This window comes from Meles meles, chromosome 18 (assembly GCF_922984935.1).
Source record: "Meles meles chromosome 18, mMelMel3.1 paternal haplotype, whole genome shotgun sequence".
In the NCBI taxonomy this organism is placed as follows: Eukaryota; Metazoa; Chordata; class Mammalia; order Carnivora; family Mustelidae; genus Meles; species Meles meles.
Window position 1 is genome coordinate 5,105,175 of NC_060083.1, and position 20,376 is coordinate 5,125,550.

The 20,376-nt window shown below is 50.3% G+C and overlaps 1 protein-coding gene across 4 annotated transcripts in view; it reads right to left on the reverse strand.

Annotated features, from left to right (window-relative positions):
- The window catches only part of ARHGAP44 (Rho GTPase activating protein 44), a 166,655-nt gene that overhangs the window by 13,704 nt on the left and 132,575 nt on the right, over positions 1-20,376 (reverse strand). For 2 of the 4 annotated variants that reach the window (XM_045984173.1, XM_045984175.1), the window contains exons 11-17: positions 19,872-19,983; positions 18,455-18,536; positions 15,409-15,489; positions 12,809-12,922; positions 12,089-12,180; positions 10,742-10,922; positions 43-60 (exon numbers count right to left, since the gene is read on the reverse strand). In XM_045984173.1, the coding sequence (XP_045840129.1) occupies positions 43-60; positions 10,742-10,922; positions 12,089-12,180; positions 12,809-12,922; positions 15,409-15,489; positions 18,455-18,536; positions 19,872-19,983 (680 nt within the window). The remainder of the gene's footprint in view (positions 1-42; positions 61-10,741; positions 10,923-12,088; positions 12,181-12,808; positions 12,923-15,408; positions 15,490-18,454; positions 18,537-19,871; positions 19,984-20,376) is intronic. The other 2 variants (XM_045984174.1, XM_045984176.1) reach the window with 1 other exon arrangement.

Sequence of the window (20,376 nt, forward strand, 5' to 3'; positions counted from 1 at the left end):
AGAGATTGAACGTGGCCTCGTAGCTACCGGAGGATACCGTACCTTTGGATTTTCCTAAGGCTGCAGGGACAGAAACATACAGATATTAGTGTCAAAAAAACTATGCCTTCCTTTGGACACACAGGTTGTCTTGTCAAGGTCAGGGGCTGAGAGTGAGGCTTTTGCTGTGCCATGAAACGGATTCAGTTCGGGTGGCCTCTCTGAAGGGGCTCTTCTGTTTGAAGGGATGAAGATCCTATCCTTTGTTCCAACTGAGAGAGAAGCTGAGAGCAGATACTGGCGTGTGTAGGGGTAGGAGTGGGGGAGGGAGCCGGTGTCCTAAGGGAGAGTAAAAGTCGGTAGAACTAGCCATCTGCTGGCTTCCCAGTTAGTGGTTTAAAAGGCTGTTCATTCTTTCCTCTGGTCTAGAAGCTAACTGGTACTATGGTATGAAGTCAAGATCCTCACTGACTAAACCAAGATTGGACGTTTGTAGTACCAAGGGAGACACATTCGTGCAGGAGGGAAACCTCCCAGCACCTGTGTCTGCTGCGTACAGACAGGCACAGTGGGGTGTGGGTATGGGGGTGATCGGGTGCTTACTCTGACCCACACCCATCAGAGGCAAAGGGCTTGTACACTGTGAACTCTGCCCACTTAGAAGGGCATTTACCTTAGAGACCAGCAGTGAGATTCAACAAACCAAGAAAAAAAGGCTCAAATTTGGAAACTGGCTGTAGCAGGTAGGATTTGGGTCCTTTAAGGATGCGAGCCATGGGGTCCAGCCTGCAGAGAGATGGCAGCAACGCTGAGAAGGCACGGGATGGGGACAGCCTCCTGACGCTTTTCATGTCCTGTCATTGTTACTGTTCCTCACCTCCCTTGCATGGCTCTGAGGAGGCACCTGGGGATGGGCGGGGGGTGGGGGGGCAGTTCCAGGGGCGGGGTCTCTTTCCAAGACCCACTAGTTCTCAAGTTGTATTGGATCTGAGGACTCGCCACCAAAAAATAAGCACCTTCTACAGGACATCCAGAATCACTCTTGGGGGTCAGGCAAAACTTGGGGGAAAAGTCCGGTTGCATTTAAAAGGGACTGCAAGGGACACAACTATGAGCTTCTGAATTTATCGGGATGAAAAGCGCCAAGGTCAATCTCACCCCATTTTCCTTATCCTATGTTATTTCACTTAGGAAGACCTTTCCATTTGGGGTTGGGGAGGGAAGCACCAGGGAGGCACGGGCTCCAGGATCAGGGTTCCTGGGGGGGTGCCTTCTACTTCCAACAGCATCTTCAAGCATCAGCAAGCTCAGACACCAGGCTCCCTGCTGATCTGGTTTCCCAAGCCAAGGCACCAGCTAGGGCATGGGGGATGGACTGAGCAAGACCTGGGAAGTATCCAAGGCAAAACTCAGCAACCAAGAACTAAAAGCTGAGCACACGCTCCTGCTTTTACACAGAGACTGCTGTGCCATATGCAATCTCCACTCTCCCCGCTGAAATTCCTTTCTGAGGGGAGGCAGCACCTCCCCTTCCTAGTGTGCGTGCATCAAACATTCACAGACCTTTGGAAAAGCAATGCAAATCTTTACAGAGTGAATCAGTCACAAAGGCAGTGCTCCTGGGACAGGGGGACTCAACGCACATTTGCTTTCAGAACACAAAATTGGTGGGGCGCCTGGGTGGCTCAGTGGGTTAAAGCCTCTGCCTTCAGCTCAGGTCATGATCCCAGGGTCCTGGGATCAAGCCCCGCATCGGGTTCTCTGCTCAGCGGGGATCCTGCTTTCTCCTTTCTCTGTCTCTGCCTGCCTCTCTGCCTACTTGTCTGTCAAATAAATAAAATCTTAAAAAAAAAAGAAAACAAAATTGGTATAAATAAATGGAATATTTAAATGTCTGAATGTCTACATAAAACCCAACTCAAAGACAAAAATTATAAAATGGCTTGGTACACTGCCACAGAGCAGAAGCTATTCAAAGAGGGGAGAACATAACCCAAAGGTTATACTAAGTTTCCCTGGGAAGAAGCAACAGTAGCCAGAATCAAGAAACTGTGTTTACCAAGAGAGGGGTGAAATGGAAGGGTAATTAATCAAACACAATGGACTCCATGAGAAGTCACTGAGGCCAGGCGGGATGGGAACGATTTCCCATGGCCCACTGCTTCCTGGAGAAAATTTAGAGGAACTGGTTTTCAGACCCTTTTAGAGATGAATCCAGGGCAGAGCAAGAAGCCAGAGGCTGGGAAGAAGCTCTAAGAAGCAAAGGGTTTGGAAATTAATAAGGAGGCAGGAGTATGTTCCAGAATCCCACCGGGGACCTCAGGGCAAGCCTCTCCTATGGCTTTTTCTGGGTCCTGTGGGAGGTGGGAGCAAGGAGGCAGGACCAGAGTACCTGCATTTGGCCCTGGGGTGCCTGTCTCTCACTCCTGTCTTTTAGGATCAAAGAGCCAAGGGGGGCAGGGAATTCAGAGCCTGAGCTGCTCATCACCGAGGAGCATGGGGCGGGGGGTGGACCCAATAACAATTCCTACTGACACACAATCCGCCCTGCTGAACTCCTCCTAGTCTGCTGGGACCTCGTATTTCTATGGAACTCATCAAAGGACACACTCTGTACCTTTCCTAACAGACTGTATCGGGGAGTAGGTTCTGGAACCACCCAAGCCTTGAGACCCAGTTAAGCCACTGACTCGGCAGAGCTCTCTCTCCATCTACAGAAAGAGGCTAATACCTCCCACCCCACTTCCAGCCCTGCCGTGAAGGTAATTTACAGTGACTGAGGGGCAAGGTACATTTAGCACACCCTCGGACCCTCACCTGGGGAAGGAAGCCAAATGGCCACTCAAGAGGCCATGGTGATGGGTGAGGGGGAAACACAGAATGTGTGCCCCATAAGAAGTCCGTCTAGTTTTGCCAATGACATTTTATGGGGTCGACAAGCTGGAGAACATAGAGAATCACAGGGCACCTTTGTGAAGGGAAGATAAAGGCTTGGTAGCTAGATGGTTAGGTTCTGCTCACCCCGATGCTTCAGGGGAGTGCGCGCCGCCCTCTGGAAGGAGGGATTTGGGGTTTGAATCCCAGATTTTCTCATTACTGTGTGATAGCGATGAGTTACCGAACACCTGTTTCCTCTGATGGTTCTCTGTACAACCTCAGGGTTGTAAAGAACGAGGAAAACAGTATGTACAAATTACTAAGCACCTGCTAAGAAGCCGACAAGTGGTAGCCTTGACAATGAGGCTCTGTCCTTGTAGGCACCAAGGGTAGATTTTTTTTTTTTTTTTTTTAATCCTCATGGACAAAGACAGACAGTGAACCTAAGCCTAAAGCAAGCTGACTGGAGGGGGACAGAAGCATGCGGTACAATCAGGCCAGCGGGAGATGGAGACTTTGGGAAAGACCCCATCTGGGTCACGCCACCCAGCTTTACAGGATGTGCCATGAGACTGACATCCCTTCCTAACAAAACTCCAAAGATCTGGGGAGAGGGGCAATTCTCTGGTATATGTAAGGGGAACAAACAAGGAACAGAGCTTCCTGGGTCTTCCAGGAATCTGGGGAGATGGGCCAGTGTGGGTTTCAGAGGACGGGAAAGCATCCTTGGAGAACTCTGGGCGTAAGGGAGAAAAATAAAGAGGAGACCCTCTTCTTTCCTTAAGTCTCACCGCCCAGCCCAGGGCATCTGGGCAGGAAAGAACAGAAGAACCGGGAGGGTGTCATCTTGGCTGAAAGGTTCTTTGGGAAATAAAACATGTGGCGGGAAGCAGGAGTCAGGCGGAAACAGTGGCCACCCTCTGCCCTACAGAAGACCTTCCACATCCCAAGGAGCCTCCTGAAACAGCCCACGTCCTCAGCCAGTCCAGTATGTACTGGGGAATTCGGTGAATTCGGTGCTTGCAGAATTAGCCTGACTGCCCATGTGGGGGTGGAGACGGACAGACAGACATTTGTGGTGTTCTTATCATGACGGCAAAGGAAGGGGTCGGGCAGAGTGCCTCATGGAGAAGCATGCCCAGCCATGTCGTGATCTTAAAAATGACATAATGTCACTCAAAAACCTAGTCCGTGTACTCAAAACAGCTGAGGTATCCCACAGCATTGTTCTGAATGCTTCCTAATTAGGATTTTATTTAATGCACAGAACAAGGCCATTAGTTCCTCGTTTTGCAGTTAAAGAAATGGAGGCATTCAGAGGGTCACTTCCCAAGGTCAAGTGGCCAGAATTGAACTCGGAAGAGAGCCCGATCCCAAAGTTCATCTTTTGCAGGTTCATAACAGGGCTCTTTCACATTGGGGTGGGGGCTCCCTCTCCCACAAGGTGCATAGATAGGGACTAGAAAGGTCAGACCTAGAAACGTCTCCCCTGATGTAAGAAATGAAGCCGTACTCTTATTGCAAAGTCTGTAACCTGGTAGGCCACATGGAGAAAGCATTAAGATCCAGAACCTTAAAAATTAAGAGACAAAGGACTGCACCAGTGGAAGGAGGGAGGGAGGGAAGAGAGAAGCCCAAATCTGAAAGATGGAAGATCAGGCATCTGCATAAAGAATGTGTTTATCCCAGAGCAGAAGTTGCTGTGAACCGTTCTAGGGAATGGATCGTCAAGCACCAGGCAGGTGATTTTTCCTTTTCTCCCCTCTGTAGGATAGACATCTGCCACACGGCCTTTGAATCCTGGTCAGGAATAATCCTAGCCAGAGGTATTAACTAATGCACTATTTTGAAGTACTCAAGTCTAGAGAGATCTGGAACGTTCTGACGGCTGTTCCAAAAAGCAGTTCCATTTGGCAAAGGCCAGCCAGGAGAGAGGAGAAAAGAAATGCATCTGCCATCAGACGGCAGGAGCCTGGGGAATTTAGGAAGGTCCCCAAGCATCCATTGAAGACTTGTAAGCTCAGGGAATGTTTAAGATAAACTTGGGAGCCAGGAAGCAGTGGCCGGGGTCTGCGGGGTCCCCAGATGGTGAGCGACAGGAAACCTAAAAATCCTAAGACCTAGCCTTGGCTACACTCACCCGGGAAAGGCCAGAATAAAGTAATTTCCAGTTCCTCTGGGGATAGATAATTCCTTTCTTAAATAGGCAACAACAAAGCTTCTTTACCTCCCCAGTACGAATACAGGCTGGCTACATTTTGCAGCCCCGATCTCAGCACCCACAAACGCGTAAATCCTGGTGACACTGGGGCCCCGGGCCGACAATATACCTCTAACAAGGTCCCTTTGGTCAATGCAAACCCAAAAGAGGAGTCAAATTTCCCACTAGCAACCAGGATGACTTTCTAGGTAAGCTCGTCTTCGGACAGCTTCAGGCTCTATCTGAAATAATCATTGCACCAGCTATCCACAGCGACATGCCTTTCGGGGTCACGTTCTCTGTGTGCTGTCCATCCTCCCCCGCAGACTCAGCAGAGCACCCTAATATCCACAATTACAGGCCTTTGGACGCCTAGTTCTGGTTGTCATGAGACCACAGGCTTTCTGGTTTAATAGATCTGGGAAAGGAAGCCACAGCCACCTTACGAGGATTTGTGACCGTGACGACGTGTTAAAGACTAAGAAGTCATACGCTACATGAGCTGGTTTCCGCGTGTTGAATCATGTGTTTTCCGAGTCCATCAGACCTCAGGTTTCCATCCCCTCCCAACCCAACATGACCAACAGTGCGACCAGTCATCCACAGAGCCCCTTTCACATCGCTTCCGAACCTTCTCAATTAAAGGGCCTGTTCCAAAGTGCTGGACTTCGAGATGAAGGTCCAGATGGGTGGGACAAGACCCATCGCAGAGCAGGTGTCCAGCACAGGCGGAGGACGCGTCACACAGCAAACTGAGCTCTACGGGAGAGCGGTGGCTCTGGTGTACAGATCGCCATAGGTTTGGGGGCTGCAGTCAAGTGGGTCTGGTAGGGCTCCTCTGAGGACCAGACAGCTGTGTGACAAACAAAATGGTGGCAGGCATGTCAGCTTTGGAGACTTGAAAGAGGACGAGCATCAGGCTTCTGATTGTAAAGAGCCAAGGCCACTGGGATTTCTGTGGGCAGATGCCTCCTGCTGGGACTCCAGAGGCTAGGACTGAGCCGGCACGGTGGTACAGATGTCAGCCAGCAGGGTGAGAGTGGAGAGCATGGGTAGGAGCGAGAAGGCAGCAAACAGGCAGCAGGGAGACCGGTGTGTATGGGATAGGCAGTGCTGGTCCCAGTAGGTCTCTGAAGTCTACGGCTGCAGTGGGCAGGGAGTGGAGGCAGAGAGGAGTAGAAAGCCATCAGGAAGATGTGAACGAGGAAGGACGGTCCCTCAGTGACATCATTTCTCTTCTCGCCTCTAGGTGCAGCCCTCTCAACGATCCCAGCTGAGTTTGTTGAGACTCGGCCGGGGACATGGCCGATGGGAGGCATCAGACAAATGCTTAGGGACTATGGGTCCCTCCTGGCTGATGGGCAAGAGAATGCAGACATCTTGGCCAACTCTTCAGGAGGCAATAGGGCTCGCACAAAAAACTATTTGATGGGACCTGGCATCTGCCGTTGTCAGAAAAATAAAAAGGATCTGCAAGGTTATTTTCATGTATTAATTGGGACAAAGAATCCATGGAATAGATGTTGCTATTTTATAAAACAAAACAAAAAGCCAATACAAACAAGGCATGAAAAATACACAGTAACCTGTACCCTCAAATTTCTAAGTAGGAGCTTACATAGACTGTAAGGGCGCACAGGGTGACCTAATCAATACTTTGTGGTTCAGAGTGTTGGCACAATCAGGACAGCCCGTACCTCACACCAACACCCGAGGGCCACAGATGGAAAGTTCTGAATTTTTTTTAAAAATTGTATCGCTGCCAAATTCAGATCAGCAAAATGTTTCTGTGATTCAGTGCTTCCTGACCCTAGAGATCCATGAGAATCAGCCAGGACACTTAAAAAGTACCAGTGTCTGAATCCCAGCCCAGGCCAATTAAGGCAGCCTCAAAGAATGGGGTTGGGGCCACTGGACAGCAGCCTTTTTAAAAAAAGCTTGTTCTATCTTTTGTTGCATAACGAGCCACCCTGGAAACGAAGCAGATTATTTATCTGGGTCACAAATCCACACTCTTGGCAGAGTCTGGCAGGCACAGCTGTGTACCAAGCACAGCATTCGCTGAGAAGGTTCGGCTTGGCGAGGAAGGCTCTGAGACCATTCCCTCCCAAAGCTGGTAAGTGGGGTGAAGGCCGGGGGCTTTAACTTCTCTCCGAGGGGCTGCCTGGGCTCCCACGCAGCACGGTTACTGTGTTCTTAGAGTGAGTGTTCAAGAGACGCAGGCATAATCGACAAGGCTCTGTCTGACCCAGCTTCCAAAGTCCTAGCAAGTCACTTTTGTCACGTTCCAGTAGATCAGTCAGTGGCTGAGGCCAGCTCGTAGCCAAGGGAGTGCGGTTAGATTCTGACCCCCAATGGGGATAAGGACCAAGCACCCGCTGCCATTTTCACCACGAAGCTCCTGGCATATGGAGGGAGGTATCAGGTCCTGCGGCTGCTATAACGAGCACCACAAAGTTGGTAAATGACAGAAATCTATTCCCTCCCCATTCTGGAGGCCAGAAGGCCAAAATCAGCAGCAATGGGATGAAATCAAGATGGCAGGAGGGCTGTGCTCCCTCCAGGGGCTCCAGGAGAGAAGCTGTTTCTTGCCTCTTCTGGCCTCTGGCGGCTTCCGTTCCTTGGCATGCAGTCACATCCACATCCTTAAATCTCTCTGTTCTGCCTTCACATTTTTCCTTCTCTGCGTGTGTATATCAAATCTCCGTCTGAATTTTATAATATATGGGACTGTAATTAGGGGCCACCCCAGTAATCTCGAATGGTCCCCTTAGTTCATGGTCCTTCTTTTAATCACATCTGGAAAGACCTTTTTCCCAAATAAGGTAATTGTTATAAGTTCCAGGGTTTAGGACCTGCCGCTAGCTTTGGGAGGGAGGCATTATTCTGCCAATCACAGTAATGAGAAAGGTGGATGTGAGCTCTAAAATCTGCCTCCAGGTTTTGCTGAAGAAATTCCTTTCCTGAGTCATCCTTAATCAAAGGCAGCAGGACAAAGCCTGGAGCGGGGGTGGGGAGTGAACCACTTTGTATGAGATCTAGGATATAAAAGCCATCAGCCAGGAAAACAATGTACAAATTGTTTTTTTTTTTAACTTGACCAAAATGCTTTCATAAAGTGGGCTTTAGTTTGTCAGTGTTTCAAGAGGGTAGTCTGAAGGCTTTACAATGTGTCTCATAGATCTTAAGAGCTCTGAAATGGGATAAATGTGGAGAATTCCCTTACTATTGCTAAAATAGCACAAGGGCCTTCCGCTGGTGCAAATGGCCAGTCTTCTCCCCTGAGAACACTTCCAACTGTAGGTTTCTGTTTCTGGGAAAGCTGGTTAGAAACTGATCATCTGCGAGCCCACGGTACCTTAAAGCACCTCGGCAGTGCCCAAGACAAGGAGCAAGGATGCCCCTATACCAGTAAGCCCTCCACATCATTTAATGATCAATGCAAGTTTTAAAATACATAAACTATATCCACTTAGCTTGCAAGAGTAATTCAAGCAGTGCAGCCCCTATGCCCTTCAAGTAGATAGTGGCGGTTCTGGCTTTAAATCAGAACAGTGTGCGGAACGGGCAAATCATTTACAAAGTTCTTGAATGACGGAGAGAGGAGGCAATTGCTTAACAAATCATCATTCAAGGGGCATCTAGGTGGCTCAGTCTTTTAAGCGTCCGACTCTTGATCTCAGCCCAGGTCTTAATCTCAGGATTGTGAGTTCAAGTCCTGCGCTGGTCTCCACGGCTGGCATGGAGTCCGCTTAAAAAAAAAAACATCATTCAAGTTTTTTGCCTCTGCCTGCGTACTCTGGGGGCCAGCAGACTCGACTGCCCCAAGATTCCACAGCGGTATCTCTCCTGTAGGTGGCTTCTGGATTGCTCTTCACAGGATGCTGGGCATCTGACAGGGTCTGGCAGGAAAAGGACAGAGCAGCGCACCTTGGGTGCAGAAACACTAGGACCAAAGCGGTTCTTCAAAACCCAGCTGGGACCAGAATTCATCCTCCGGGGTATCTTCTTGGCTGGACATATTTCTCAAAGGAACAGGGTTGCTTAAACTGTGGTTAAAAACAAAATCTGAGGGACTTGCTAACAAGTACTCCTCTCTCTATCTGGATCTCTCTCTCTCACCATGCAAAGATCAGACTCTAAGCATGCTGTTTTTTAAAAACCTAAGGAGGGGGCACCTGGGTGGCTCAGTCAGTTAAGCGTCTGACTCTTGATTTCGGCTCAGGTCATGATCTCAGGGAGGGTCATGGGATCGAGCCCTTGGACTCTGCACTCAGTGGGGAGTCTGCTTCGGGATTCTCTCTCCCTCTGCTCCTGCCCCCAGTCTCTCTCTAATAAATCTTCAAAACAAGATTGAAGGAATTTCCCCCTTACTCTCTCCGATATCTAGGAATTTCTAGTGTTTCTTTCCTCATTAGCGGAGCATAACCAACAGCACAGTGCTCCCCTCCCCCACCCCGCCCCATGCACAGCAAGGGTCTCTGTGGCGTAACGAGACAAGCGGGATCCATCCTCCCAGGACAGGTCCAGGTCCCCAGGGCCAACCTCCACTCAGAAACCAAGAGGGGTGAACAGTTAAGATGCACCCCTACAATTTTTGGTTTTCAACCTTCTCTCTGAAGCCCTTTAAGTCATACACCTTACAAGCAAGCCGATCTTTCTGGCTGCCTTGACATGGGTCAGGGAGGCAGAAGGCATCTGTCCGAATCTCTGTGATTCCCATTCAGGGCTTTCTGGTCCTGGTCCATTCTGAAAGAGCAGCCGCTGAATTCTGTGTCCCAGCAGCGATTTTTAATTCTTTGCACGACGGACTTGCTGGAGCCAACACTGCAATGCCAGTTCCTTCTGCAAGACGCAGCCGCTGACGCCCTGAGCTTCTGGGGAGCTCTCGATGCACACACTTTGACTGCCCTGGCTGGTGCTCCCCGCCAATCAGCTGTGCTCATTACGAAACCTGTTGAAGCCCATTTTGTTTGTTTCGGGACTCCGGTATGCAGTTACACGTCATATAAACGGATGTGAACAGGAGGGTCGAGAGAGTCATACCCACACGAATTAGGCTGAATGCCTTTACAAGTCTCATGGCGACTACATCATAGGAACTACAGATATCAGTCATAGGAGATGAGCAGAAGTCTTACACACTTACAGGAATTTTACATTCAGGTTGCTTCAAGGTTAGGTCTGCTCTCTGTTTCAGAGAGACTGAACCTGACACGTTCTGAAGGTCAAATGTTCAGCTATGGTTCACGGGCAGGCTAACGCCCCAGCGTTGCTCAAGAACGGGAAGGAGCAGGGCCGTCATTGGTGAAAACCATGTGGGATTTGACGAATGACATATGTTCATACATTTTGAGTGAAAATAAAGTGTTCATGTATTTCTTTAAATTCCCTTTGTTGATCAACTTTTTTTTTCCTTCTGGTGAAAAGTAATCAGTACGGATGACAGCCATCGGCTCAGAAGGCTGCACTTACCTCTGCCCCTAGAGCCAGGGAAGCAAGCCAAGGGACTCAGTCAAACAGTCCAGAGCCAACACGAAGGAGGAGGCAACAGCTTAGTTGCTACAAATCGCCTATACCGCTGCTCCAGAGTGCAGCCTAATCCCAGCAATCCGGGCTGGTGTTAACCCCCCACCCCTCCCCCCTCTGGCCCCCCAACGCTGACAAAGGGACACTGGTTCATACCCATCCTTTTTGTAAAACTCCAGCATCATATTATCCGTGGCGACGCTGAGGGGCCGGCGGGCCTGCTCGGGCTGGCGCCGGTCCGCAGGGTCCATGTCTGGGGAAGGCATTGAGCTGTAGTTGGCATTGTGGTTCACGTGTACGGGACTCCCGTAATTCCCCGTGATGTTGAACTCTATCTCTGCAGGGAAGAGAGAATGGGTGTACGCGATCTATTGGTCATGCCCTTCCCGGCCAGGAGAGAGATGACCAGACGTGACCTGTCTTCTACACTTTACCCTCAGAAAACGGTGTCCCGTGGTTCAAGATTAGGTCACCTGTTAATACGAATTCATCCTAATATAATTCATCATATTAGCAGGTGAACACCACTGTTCACCTACCACATTAATAGGATGAACATTAAATAAAGCAATTTCTATTTAGGATTAAAAAAACAATTTAGTTAAAGAGGAACAGGTGGTATTTTCTGAAAAAGGCAGAGCAGTCTTGGTCAAATCAGGAAAAAGGGCAAGGCCCACTCCCACCACTGTTATTTAACACTATTGGAGAAATGCTGGCCAATGGAGTAAGACAAGAAAATTAAGTAAGAGGCAACATTATTTATGGATGATGACATTATCTTTCTGGAAAACCACAGAGAAAACATTAAAAAGAATTGGAAACTGGAGATTTCACTGAAGTCACTATGACTGTTGGCTGTCAAGTGACACTTGGAAGTATCCCTTTCTCTGCTGGCCACAACCTACGCACCTGCGATGGCAAATGAGTCCACTAACACAAATGTACAGAATTACACCTTACACTCCTGCCTCCTTTACTTCTTTCCCCTGGTCTCCCACCCTCCCCTAGCTGTGTCATCAACAGAACTCTTAGGACATTAAAAGTGAAGAGCGTTCATGGTCAAAACACCTGAAACAAAGGAAAGACGATGCATCTTCCTCCCTGTTAGATCAGCGCTGACTGATTACCTCAGATGGACAGGGCTCAGAACTGTTAACATGTCATCCTCCCACCACACCCATCTCAGGTTTATGTGGCGTCTACAAGAGCGGGCGAGCTCTCTTTCCTTTCTGCTCCAGCATTTCACGATCTGTAGATTTGAACACACCACGGTGTGGATCTCAGACCAGTAAAATCCACAGACGTGGTTAGTGCAAGCAGTGTCCATCCTGTGGCCAGAATGTCGCTCTGCCAGGGATTAGACGGTAAGAAGCCACCATGACTCATGCAGGTGTGCAGGAAGATTAATTACAAACGCCTTTGATTGCAAAGTTCTGAACTCCCAGTACTACTCTTATTCTTCCCCCGGCTCCCCGACCCCCCGATCTCGATGCTGCCACGTACCCCCAGGGAAGAACCAGTCTGCATGCTGGATGATGGGCTCGATGATCCCAACAATCTGCAGTGAAACTGTCGTCATCATCTCCGTGATGTTCCTGCAAGCACAGAGCAGAGACGGGGCAGGAGCATGTTACCAGCAGAGGCGGTGGAGAGGCACGCCTGGCCCCACAGCCCAGGAATGGCCCCTGACTGGAAGCCTGCCGACCTAAGGCTGAGAATAGGCTTTGTCTTCAGAAGGACACTTCATCTTTCTTCTACAGAAAGGGGGTAGCCAGAGAAGTCCTCCTTAAGGAGATACGTAAATGAGTAATATACACAGAATCACCAAAATCACCACGTATCAGGCAGCTTTCATTGTGAGGTGTGATTCTCACAACTGCCAGACTCATCTGCTTTCCAACTCTGTTCTCCCTTCTGACAGCCCTCCGTCCCCGGCATCCAGATACTGGGATGTGTGCTCTTCACAGACCATCAGGAAGGCCCGAGAGGAACCTGCCTGGCCCACTGAGGACTTAGATTAGGTCAGAGAAGACCCTCGCTGCAGGCCTGAAGTTCTATCAGTGAGAAAGATCTGCAGAATTCTGGGTCTTCTCCTGCACCTAAAACATGCGCAGGCCAAGAGAGAAATAGGACTTGACAAGTAAAAGAGGCTGACCGTTAATCTGGGGCCCTGGCCATCCTGCCCATATGCTACCCCACGCACGCTCCTCCCCGTGTACTCACCCTTCCGCTTGCGGCCACAGGAGGTTGGGTCCCAACACAATTGCCATGTTACTGGCAGTCATCTTGTTCACATCTTGATACTCTGATAGCTTGGATAAAAATTTGATCAAGTATCTGAAAGGAAGACAGAAGAGCCAGGTTTGACTCGGGCTCAGCCCCAGCGACGTTTCACCAGCAGAGGGCAGAAATTCCTCTCACGTAGCCCATCTTCCTGACAACGAGACACATACATCCTGCATCACAACTAAGATGTGTAATGTGCCAAGCTGTGAGAATGCTTAAAAAACAAACTCCAATCTCATTCTGCTACATGTCAACATCTGCATCAGTGAACCCTGACCAGAGAAATTCCCCATCGTTCCTTCTGACTCAATGTCTAGTGACCGAAACCCCTCCTTCTTTTCAAACCTCAGTCACCTGCTACCCTCCCTGGGTGCAGACATGAGGAATGAAGTATCCAGGGGTCATCAGCAGGGACCTCTACATGCTAGGGGTGGTGTCCCCCGGGATTAACCTCCGTGGGGCTTTGAGAGCTGATGGAAATAAAAGCTAAACATGGATTCAGCACATGAGCCCAAAATCCACTCCCAGAGACCTACCCAGGAGGAATTTGCCCCCACACAAACTTGCACACAAATGTTCATCACAGCAGTGTTAATGCAAGCCGGCCAGAAAGTGCAGACCATCCAAAAATGTCCACAAGGGAGGAATGGATAAATAAAACATGGTCCAGCCATACAATGGAATACTATTCACCCATGGAAAGAAACAAGATACGGACACATGCTCCCGCACAGACGAACCTTGAGGACATCATCCTGAGTGAAATAAGCCAGACATAAAAGACCACATGTTATAGGAGTCCGCCCCAGTGAAACATCCAGGAGAGACAAATTTGCAGAGATGGAGAAGGTAGATTCATGCCTGCCAGGGGCCGGGCTGGGGAGTGACTGCTAACGGGAACAGGGTTCCTTTGCGGGGTGATGAAAGTGATCTAAAGTCAGAGATGACTGTTGTGCAACCCTACACACACATATGACCACCACATCGTGCAATTTAAAAGGACACAATGCTGTGAATTACAGCTCAAGGAACTCAAGAGGAAGCCATACATTAAATCGCTCTTGGGAATTTTTTTTAATTGCAAAATACGCATAAAAATTACTACTTTAATCACTCTTAAGTGGATGGCAGCATTAAAGTCAGTACCACAAAGGACTTTCGCACTATAAAGAACCATCACCGCCATCCATCTCCAGATCCTCTTCAGCTTCGAGAACAGACTCTCTATACCCATTGAACACTCCCCTCCTGTCCCGTGCTCCCCTCCCCCAACCCGTGCCCCCCCATCCTTCTGTCTCCATGAATGCGCCAACTCCAGGTACCACACGGACGTGGAATCATACGGTATCTGTCCTTCTGGGTCTGGCTTCTTTCATTTAGCACCATGTCCTCGAGATTCACCCACCAAATACTGCGTCATATGTATATTTTGTTGACTCGCCCAGTGATGGCCGTTTGGGCTGTTTTCACCTCTCGGCTATTACGGATGATTCTGTCATGCACAGGAGAGTGCAGGTATCAAGTCCCTGCTTTCCCATCTCCTGGCTCTATATATACCCAGAAGTGGCGTGGCCGGATCGGATGGTAATTCTATGTTTAATTTCTCAAGGGCCCGCCATACCGTTGGCTGTTAGAATTTTGAACGGGGAAGCAGAAATACTCAGGCAGATGGCAACAGGGGCTGAAGCTGGGAGTCTGCGTGTAGGGAAGCACGGAGGGGAGGCGGCAGGGCCAGGAGCAGTGCTGGCAAGCCGAAGGGAGGAGGAAGCAGAGAGTGTGAAGGTGCAGAAAAGTCTGTAGAGGAGCGGGAAGTAAAATCCAGGGGCGGGGGAAGGAAGAAAAGTGAGAGAGTGAGAGAGAGAGAGAGAGAGAGAGAGAGATGTGTGGGACAGAGGCAGTGAATGGTGGAGCACGTGGGGATACTCTTCTGGCTCCTTCTCCCTGTAGACGAGCTCAAGGACACTTCCGCCAAGCAGCTCCAGGCTTGCTCAGCCTCTCCCAGCTGTGCCTGAACACTTATCTTTACAATAAACCCACAATATTGGGGAGCCGGGCTGGCTCCGTTGGTTGGGCATCTGCCTGACGGGATCCTGGGATCGAGCCCCGCATCGGGCTCCCTGCTCAGGGGAGGGGGCGGGGGGAGTCTCCTTCTCCCTCTCCCTTTGAGCCTCCCCACCCACCCCCCGACTCATGTGCTCATTATCAAATGAATAAATAAAAAAAACCTTTAAAAGGACAGACCCACAATATCTTAAAAACATCTTGCATTTATCTTTGCTTCTTGCACATCTGAGAACTCAACTGAATTAGCCAATAGCCTTCCATAGTCACATAGCGCTTTCCATTCCATCCTTGGCAATATGGTAATTAACAACCTCGCAGGGTCGTCTGAGGCTCAAAGGAGACCACGTGTGTTAACCAAGCTCAGCGCCCCATAAAATGCCATGCATGCCAGTTACCACAACCTTTGGCCAGGAAACCGTGTGTGTGCGGCTTAAATAACCGTGACCCGGGGTCTCCAGGATCCGTCCACTTACCGGATGTTGTTGTGATTGGCCTTGGGCAATTTTTCACAAGCATTCCACAGAGCCTGAAGCCTCTTGTCTTGCTCCTGAATACTGGGGAATAAAGAGGAAAACGCTGGTTGGGCAGGGATCGATGAGATCTCACTGGCAATCGTACTAACCAGCCAGAGAATGGAAGCCAACGTTGTGAATGACCATACCAGCAAGCCATTATCAGCCAAGTGCTGAGTGATGCCTATTTCCCTTTCTCTGTGGCCCCTGTCTTGTCCTGTAAACTGCCGTGGTACGTGTCACAGGTCTCAGGTGAATGCAGAGCCGTGGTGTTGTCAGGAGGAAGATTCCAGCACAGAAACCGGGATACGACATACCAGTCAAGAGAGCTCAACCCACTTTCACACTGGGGGGCAGCCTGTTGTCTATTCAATAAATTGTATTTAAAGTTCCTTGGCATCTGACACATCACAGGTGCTCAAAAAATACCTTTGAATCAGTACATTACATGAGCTCGATATACACATAAGAAAATCTGACCTTCAAGATGTAACTCAGAGATGGATGATTTCCATGAACCAAAGACTGTCCCCTCTACAAAAGGTCTGCTCCAAGCATTTTTACTTTGATCTATTTTTTAATAAGGCCACTAGGAATTAAAAGAGATTACTTATAGGAATACGTTTTATATATGCTTTTCGTGAAAATCGACAAGGCATACATGGTTAGAAAGGCCTTTCTGCGCAAAGAATCTTCTCCAGAAAAACTAAAAGGAGAACACTGGCAGGGTAAGGGCTCAGCTGTGACCCCTTAACCTGGGGCACCCGAGGCAGGGTGGTGACCAGCACCCACACACGTCTTTGCTGTGTACCCACAGGTCCGTCCACAGTTCCTGGCCAAGGGGAGAAAAATCTCTCTTTTCCCTCAGTTCAGCCTTGAGAAGAGGAAACCATCCTCCAAAACACACTCTTCCTAGGACTCTGATGTGCAAACCAAACAAGCCATTTAGAAATGAGGAGGTTTACAGATCATATTCGCGAAGTGGCTTCAATTTGACCAAAGGCTGGACGAGGAGGGTTTGGTGCAGGGAAGCCATTAAAGACCCGACTCCATCCTGCCCATGATCGTGTGCCAACTACCGACTCTCTACACAACCTCGCTCTCCTCATCTGTAAAATGGGCTCATGGGATGACCTCCCGTCTGGAGTCAGCATGGACAGTACAAAGCAGCCTCTGTATGAAGGGCTCAGTAGAGGGTCTGGTTGATCTCAAGCTTTGAAATCGGGGTTTGAGGGGAAAGGGCAGATGCTGCCAGGACTCGGCTAGATCCCGATGCCCGGCTGTCCTCCCTTCTCTGGCTCCTCTAGCATCAAGATCACGTATTCGGTCTGGAAATAAGAGGGACGGTTTCCATCAGCAGCTATGCTCTCATTTCTTTTCATCCCTAGGACCACTGAGGGGCTCTAGAGAGACGCGAAGTGCCATAGGTAGGGACGTGGGCTCCAGGCCAGATCCCCTGAACTCAACTCCTCATTCCGCCGTTTATTAGATGGCGGGTAACCTGGTGACACTCCTGGTCTAGGACCTGTCTTCCTCACCTATAAGCCAGGGAACACAGCATAACCCACTTTTGAAGGGTTCGTTCCTGTGACAATTAAATGAGTTAAAAGCACATAATGAGCTCAGAACTGCTTCTAATAAACACTGGGCAGAGGCATTGCTCATGGTCAATATCGTCACGGAGCTCACACCCACGCTCCACCAGGAGAGGCAAGCATGCCAGGTAAATGGCCAGGCTTTTCCAACGCATAGCCTCTACTCCGCCTTGGGGGAAAAAAAAACCAGCGCCCACCACATGATGGGAGCTAGCTTCCTTTCTCTAATGCCACACACAGCCTGGCTTCCCTCGGAGCTGACCCTCGGAGGTCAGCTGCAGGGCCCACAGAAGCACATGTGTACTCGAGCATTCCTACTGACAGGCTAAGGTGGCTGTGCCTTGAGACAAAATTTGCGACAAGAGCTCTAGAAATCATGTCCCATCTTGGGCACCCAGCTGAGGGCAGCCTGCAGACCAGACGTCAAGTTTTTATATTAGCTATTAACGGGCCATGATTAACATCTTCGTAATGAGTACAAGTAAGAGTCAAGACCCTGTGACCCTCCCCTTGTTCTGAGCTTCTCTCCAGAAGGAATCATGATGATCTGCTTGTGTGAGGCCTTTCAGAATCTTCTACGCACTTATGCATACATATATAGAGGCACTCCTGCAATTACATGGTTTTCAGTTTGTGTTAAAAAAAAAAACAAACAGAATATTATATGCGTCCTTGTTAACCTGTTTGTTTTTTTTTTCCGATTTTATTTTTTTCAGCGTAACAGTATTCATTATTTTTGCACAACACCCAGTGCTCCATGCAAAACGTGCCCTCCCTATTACCCACCACCTGTTCCCCCAACCTCCCACCCCTGACCCTTCAAAACCCTCAGGTTGCCCCAACCTCCCACCCCTGACCCTTCAAAATCCTCAGGTTGTTTTTCAGAGTCCATAGTCTCTTACGGTTCGCCTCCCCTCCCCAATGTCCATAGCCCCCTCCCCCTCTCCCAATCCCACCTCCCCCCAGCAACCCCCAGTTTGTTTTGTGGGATTAAGAGTCATTTATGGTTTGTCTCCCTCCCAATCCCATCTTGTTTCATTTATTCTTCTCATAACCTGTTTTATTTAACTAAAAAGTAAGTCTCCCCATCTTTTCGTGTTAGCAGGAATAGCTCGACCAGGGTTTTCCAGCGTTCCTGAGTATGTCACAGTGTAGAGACGCCATGATTGATTTATTCATGCCCCTGGTCCCCAACCAATACAGCTTTAATAACATCCAGGCTTTTCCTATTCAAAATAACATTGGCTTCGGCATCCTTGTACCTGCTTCTCTGGGTACAAGCACGAGCATTTCCCCACCATATATGTCAAGAAGCGGAGCCATAAGATCAGAGGTCACATGCTTTCCTCATTTCAATAAACCCTTCCAAATAACCCCACCCAACCACACACTCCAAGACCGGGCATACTCACTTGGAAGCCTGAATCCACTCGTCATAGAGTTCAAAGGTCATCAGAGGTTCCGGCAACTCTCGGAGGTAAGATTTCAAAGCTCCTGGACACGGACACAATAATGGCTCTGAGCCACTTGATGGGGCATAGACGGGTCCTACCAGCCGGCGTCACCCGTGGGGGTGGTCCATCTCGGGACGGGCTCCCCTGAGCCCCGCACCGCGAACGGTGGTTTCCCACGTGAATGGCTCGGAGGCTCTGGCACGGCAGTGGGGCCTGGACTGCCAATCACGTTGGTTTCCCCCTATTTCCCACCATCACCTCACTTTCTCTTGGCACAATGGGAAGATCTCTCCTCACGGGGCTCCGGCAATCAGGCTTAAAACTGAGCCTCAGGTGGACACTGCTGATACAGGCTGGGAAGCCGCTGGCTTGAGGGTCACATGACCACGCGCCCTTCCCTGGATACGTCTGATCCAAGCCGGGAAGCTGCTGGCTCGAGGGTCACGTGACTGCACACCCTTCCCGGTATACACGGGACGCATAACCATGCGCCCTTCTGCGAACGCATGACACGTTAGGAAGCTGCTGGCTTGAGGGTCACGTGACTGCGTGCCCTCCCCCGATATGTCGTATGCATGCCGGGAAGCTGCTGGCTGGAGGATCACGTGACTATGCGCCCTTCCCTGGATACATCTGACATACGCGCTGGCTCGAAGGTCATGAGACCACGCGTCCTTCCCTGGATACATCTGATGCATGCTGGGAAGTGGCTGGCTTGAGGGTCTCATGACCACACGCCCTCCCTGCACCCCTCCCCCCATTACATCTGATGCAAGCTGGGAAGCCGGTGGCTCGAGGATCACGTGACCATGCACCCTTCCCTGGATACATCTGACATGTGCTCTGGCTGACTGGCTCGAGGCTCATGAGAGCACGCGCCCCTCCCTGGCCATATCTGATGCATGCTGGGACGCCGCTGGCTCGAGGGTCACGTGACCACACACCCTTCCCGGATACAAGGGACGCATTGCCAGGAAATGACTGGCTCGAGGGTCACATGACCATGCGCCCTTCTGCGGATACATCTGACACATGTTAGGAAGCTGCTGGCTCGAGGGTCATGTGACTGCATGCCCTCCCCCGGATACATCTGACACGTGCGCTGGCTTGAGGATCATGTGACGATACGCCCTTCCCGGATATATCTGACACATGCTGGGAAGCTGCTGGCCCTAGCGTTACGTGACCACGCCCCTTTCCCCAGATACATCTGGCGCATGCGCTGGCTTGAGAGTCATGTGACCACACGCCCTCTCCGGATATATCTGATGCATGCTGGGAAGCTGCTGGCTCGAGGGTCATGTGACCACTGGTCCCTTCCTCAGGAGCTTCTCCAGCACAGGGGAGCCCCTCGCTAAGGGGCCGAGGCGCCCACCTGCGATCGCGTGGGGGTCTGCGGAGTACTCCTGCACGTCCACCACACAGCAGTCCAGCGCGGCTTTCAGCTTCTTCAGCTTGGAGGCAGACGGCGCCACACGGAAGAGCCCCTGCAACAGCACAGAAGGTCAGCGCACGGCCCTGCAGCGCGAAGGCACACGAGCAAAACCACTCAGGCGCAGCCTCCCCGCTGCCTCCCTCCAAAATCCCCTCGGCCCCTTTCCCCATCACCGCCTCCCAGTATGGCAGCTGCCCGCTCTCCACGGAAGCAACGTTTGAGCGGGCACCGGGCTTCACCCACTGCGGTGTCCCCAGTCCTGGGGCGGGGTGACGCCTCGTTCTGGTTCGCTAAGCACCGGTGGGGTGAATGAACCTTGGGCGCTGCAACTTCTGGTGTGTTCCGGAGAGATGTTGGAGAAGTCGGCCAACACCTGGTCAGACACGGGGTGTAGGACGCAGGATGTGAAAAGGTCTAGCGAGAGCGTGTGTGTGCGTGCGTGTGT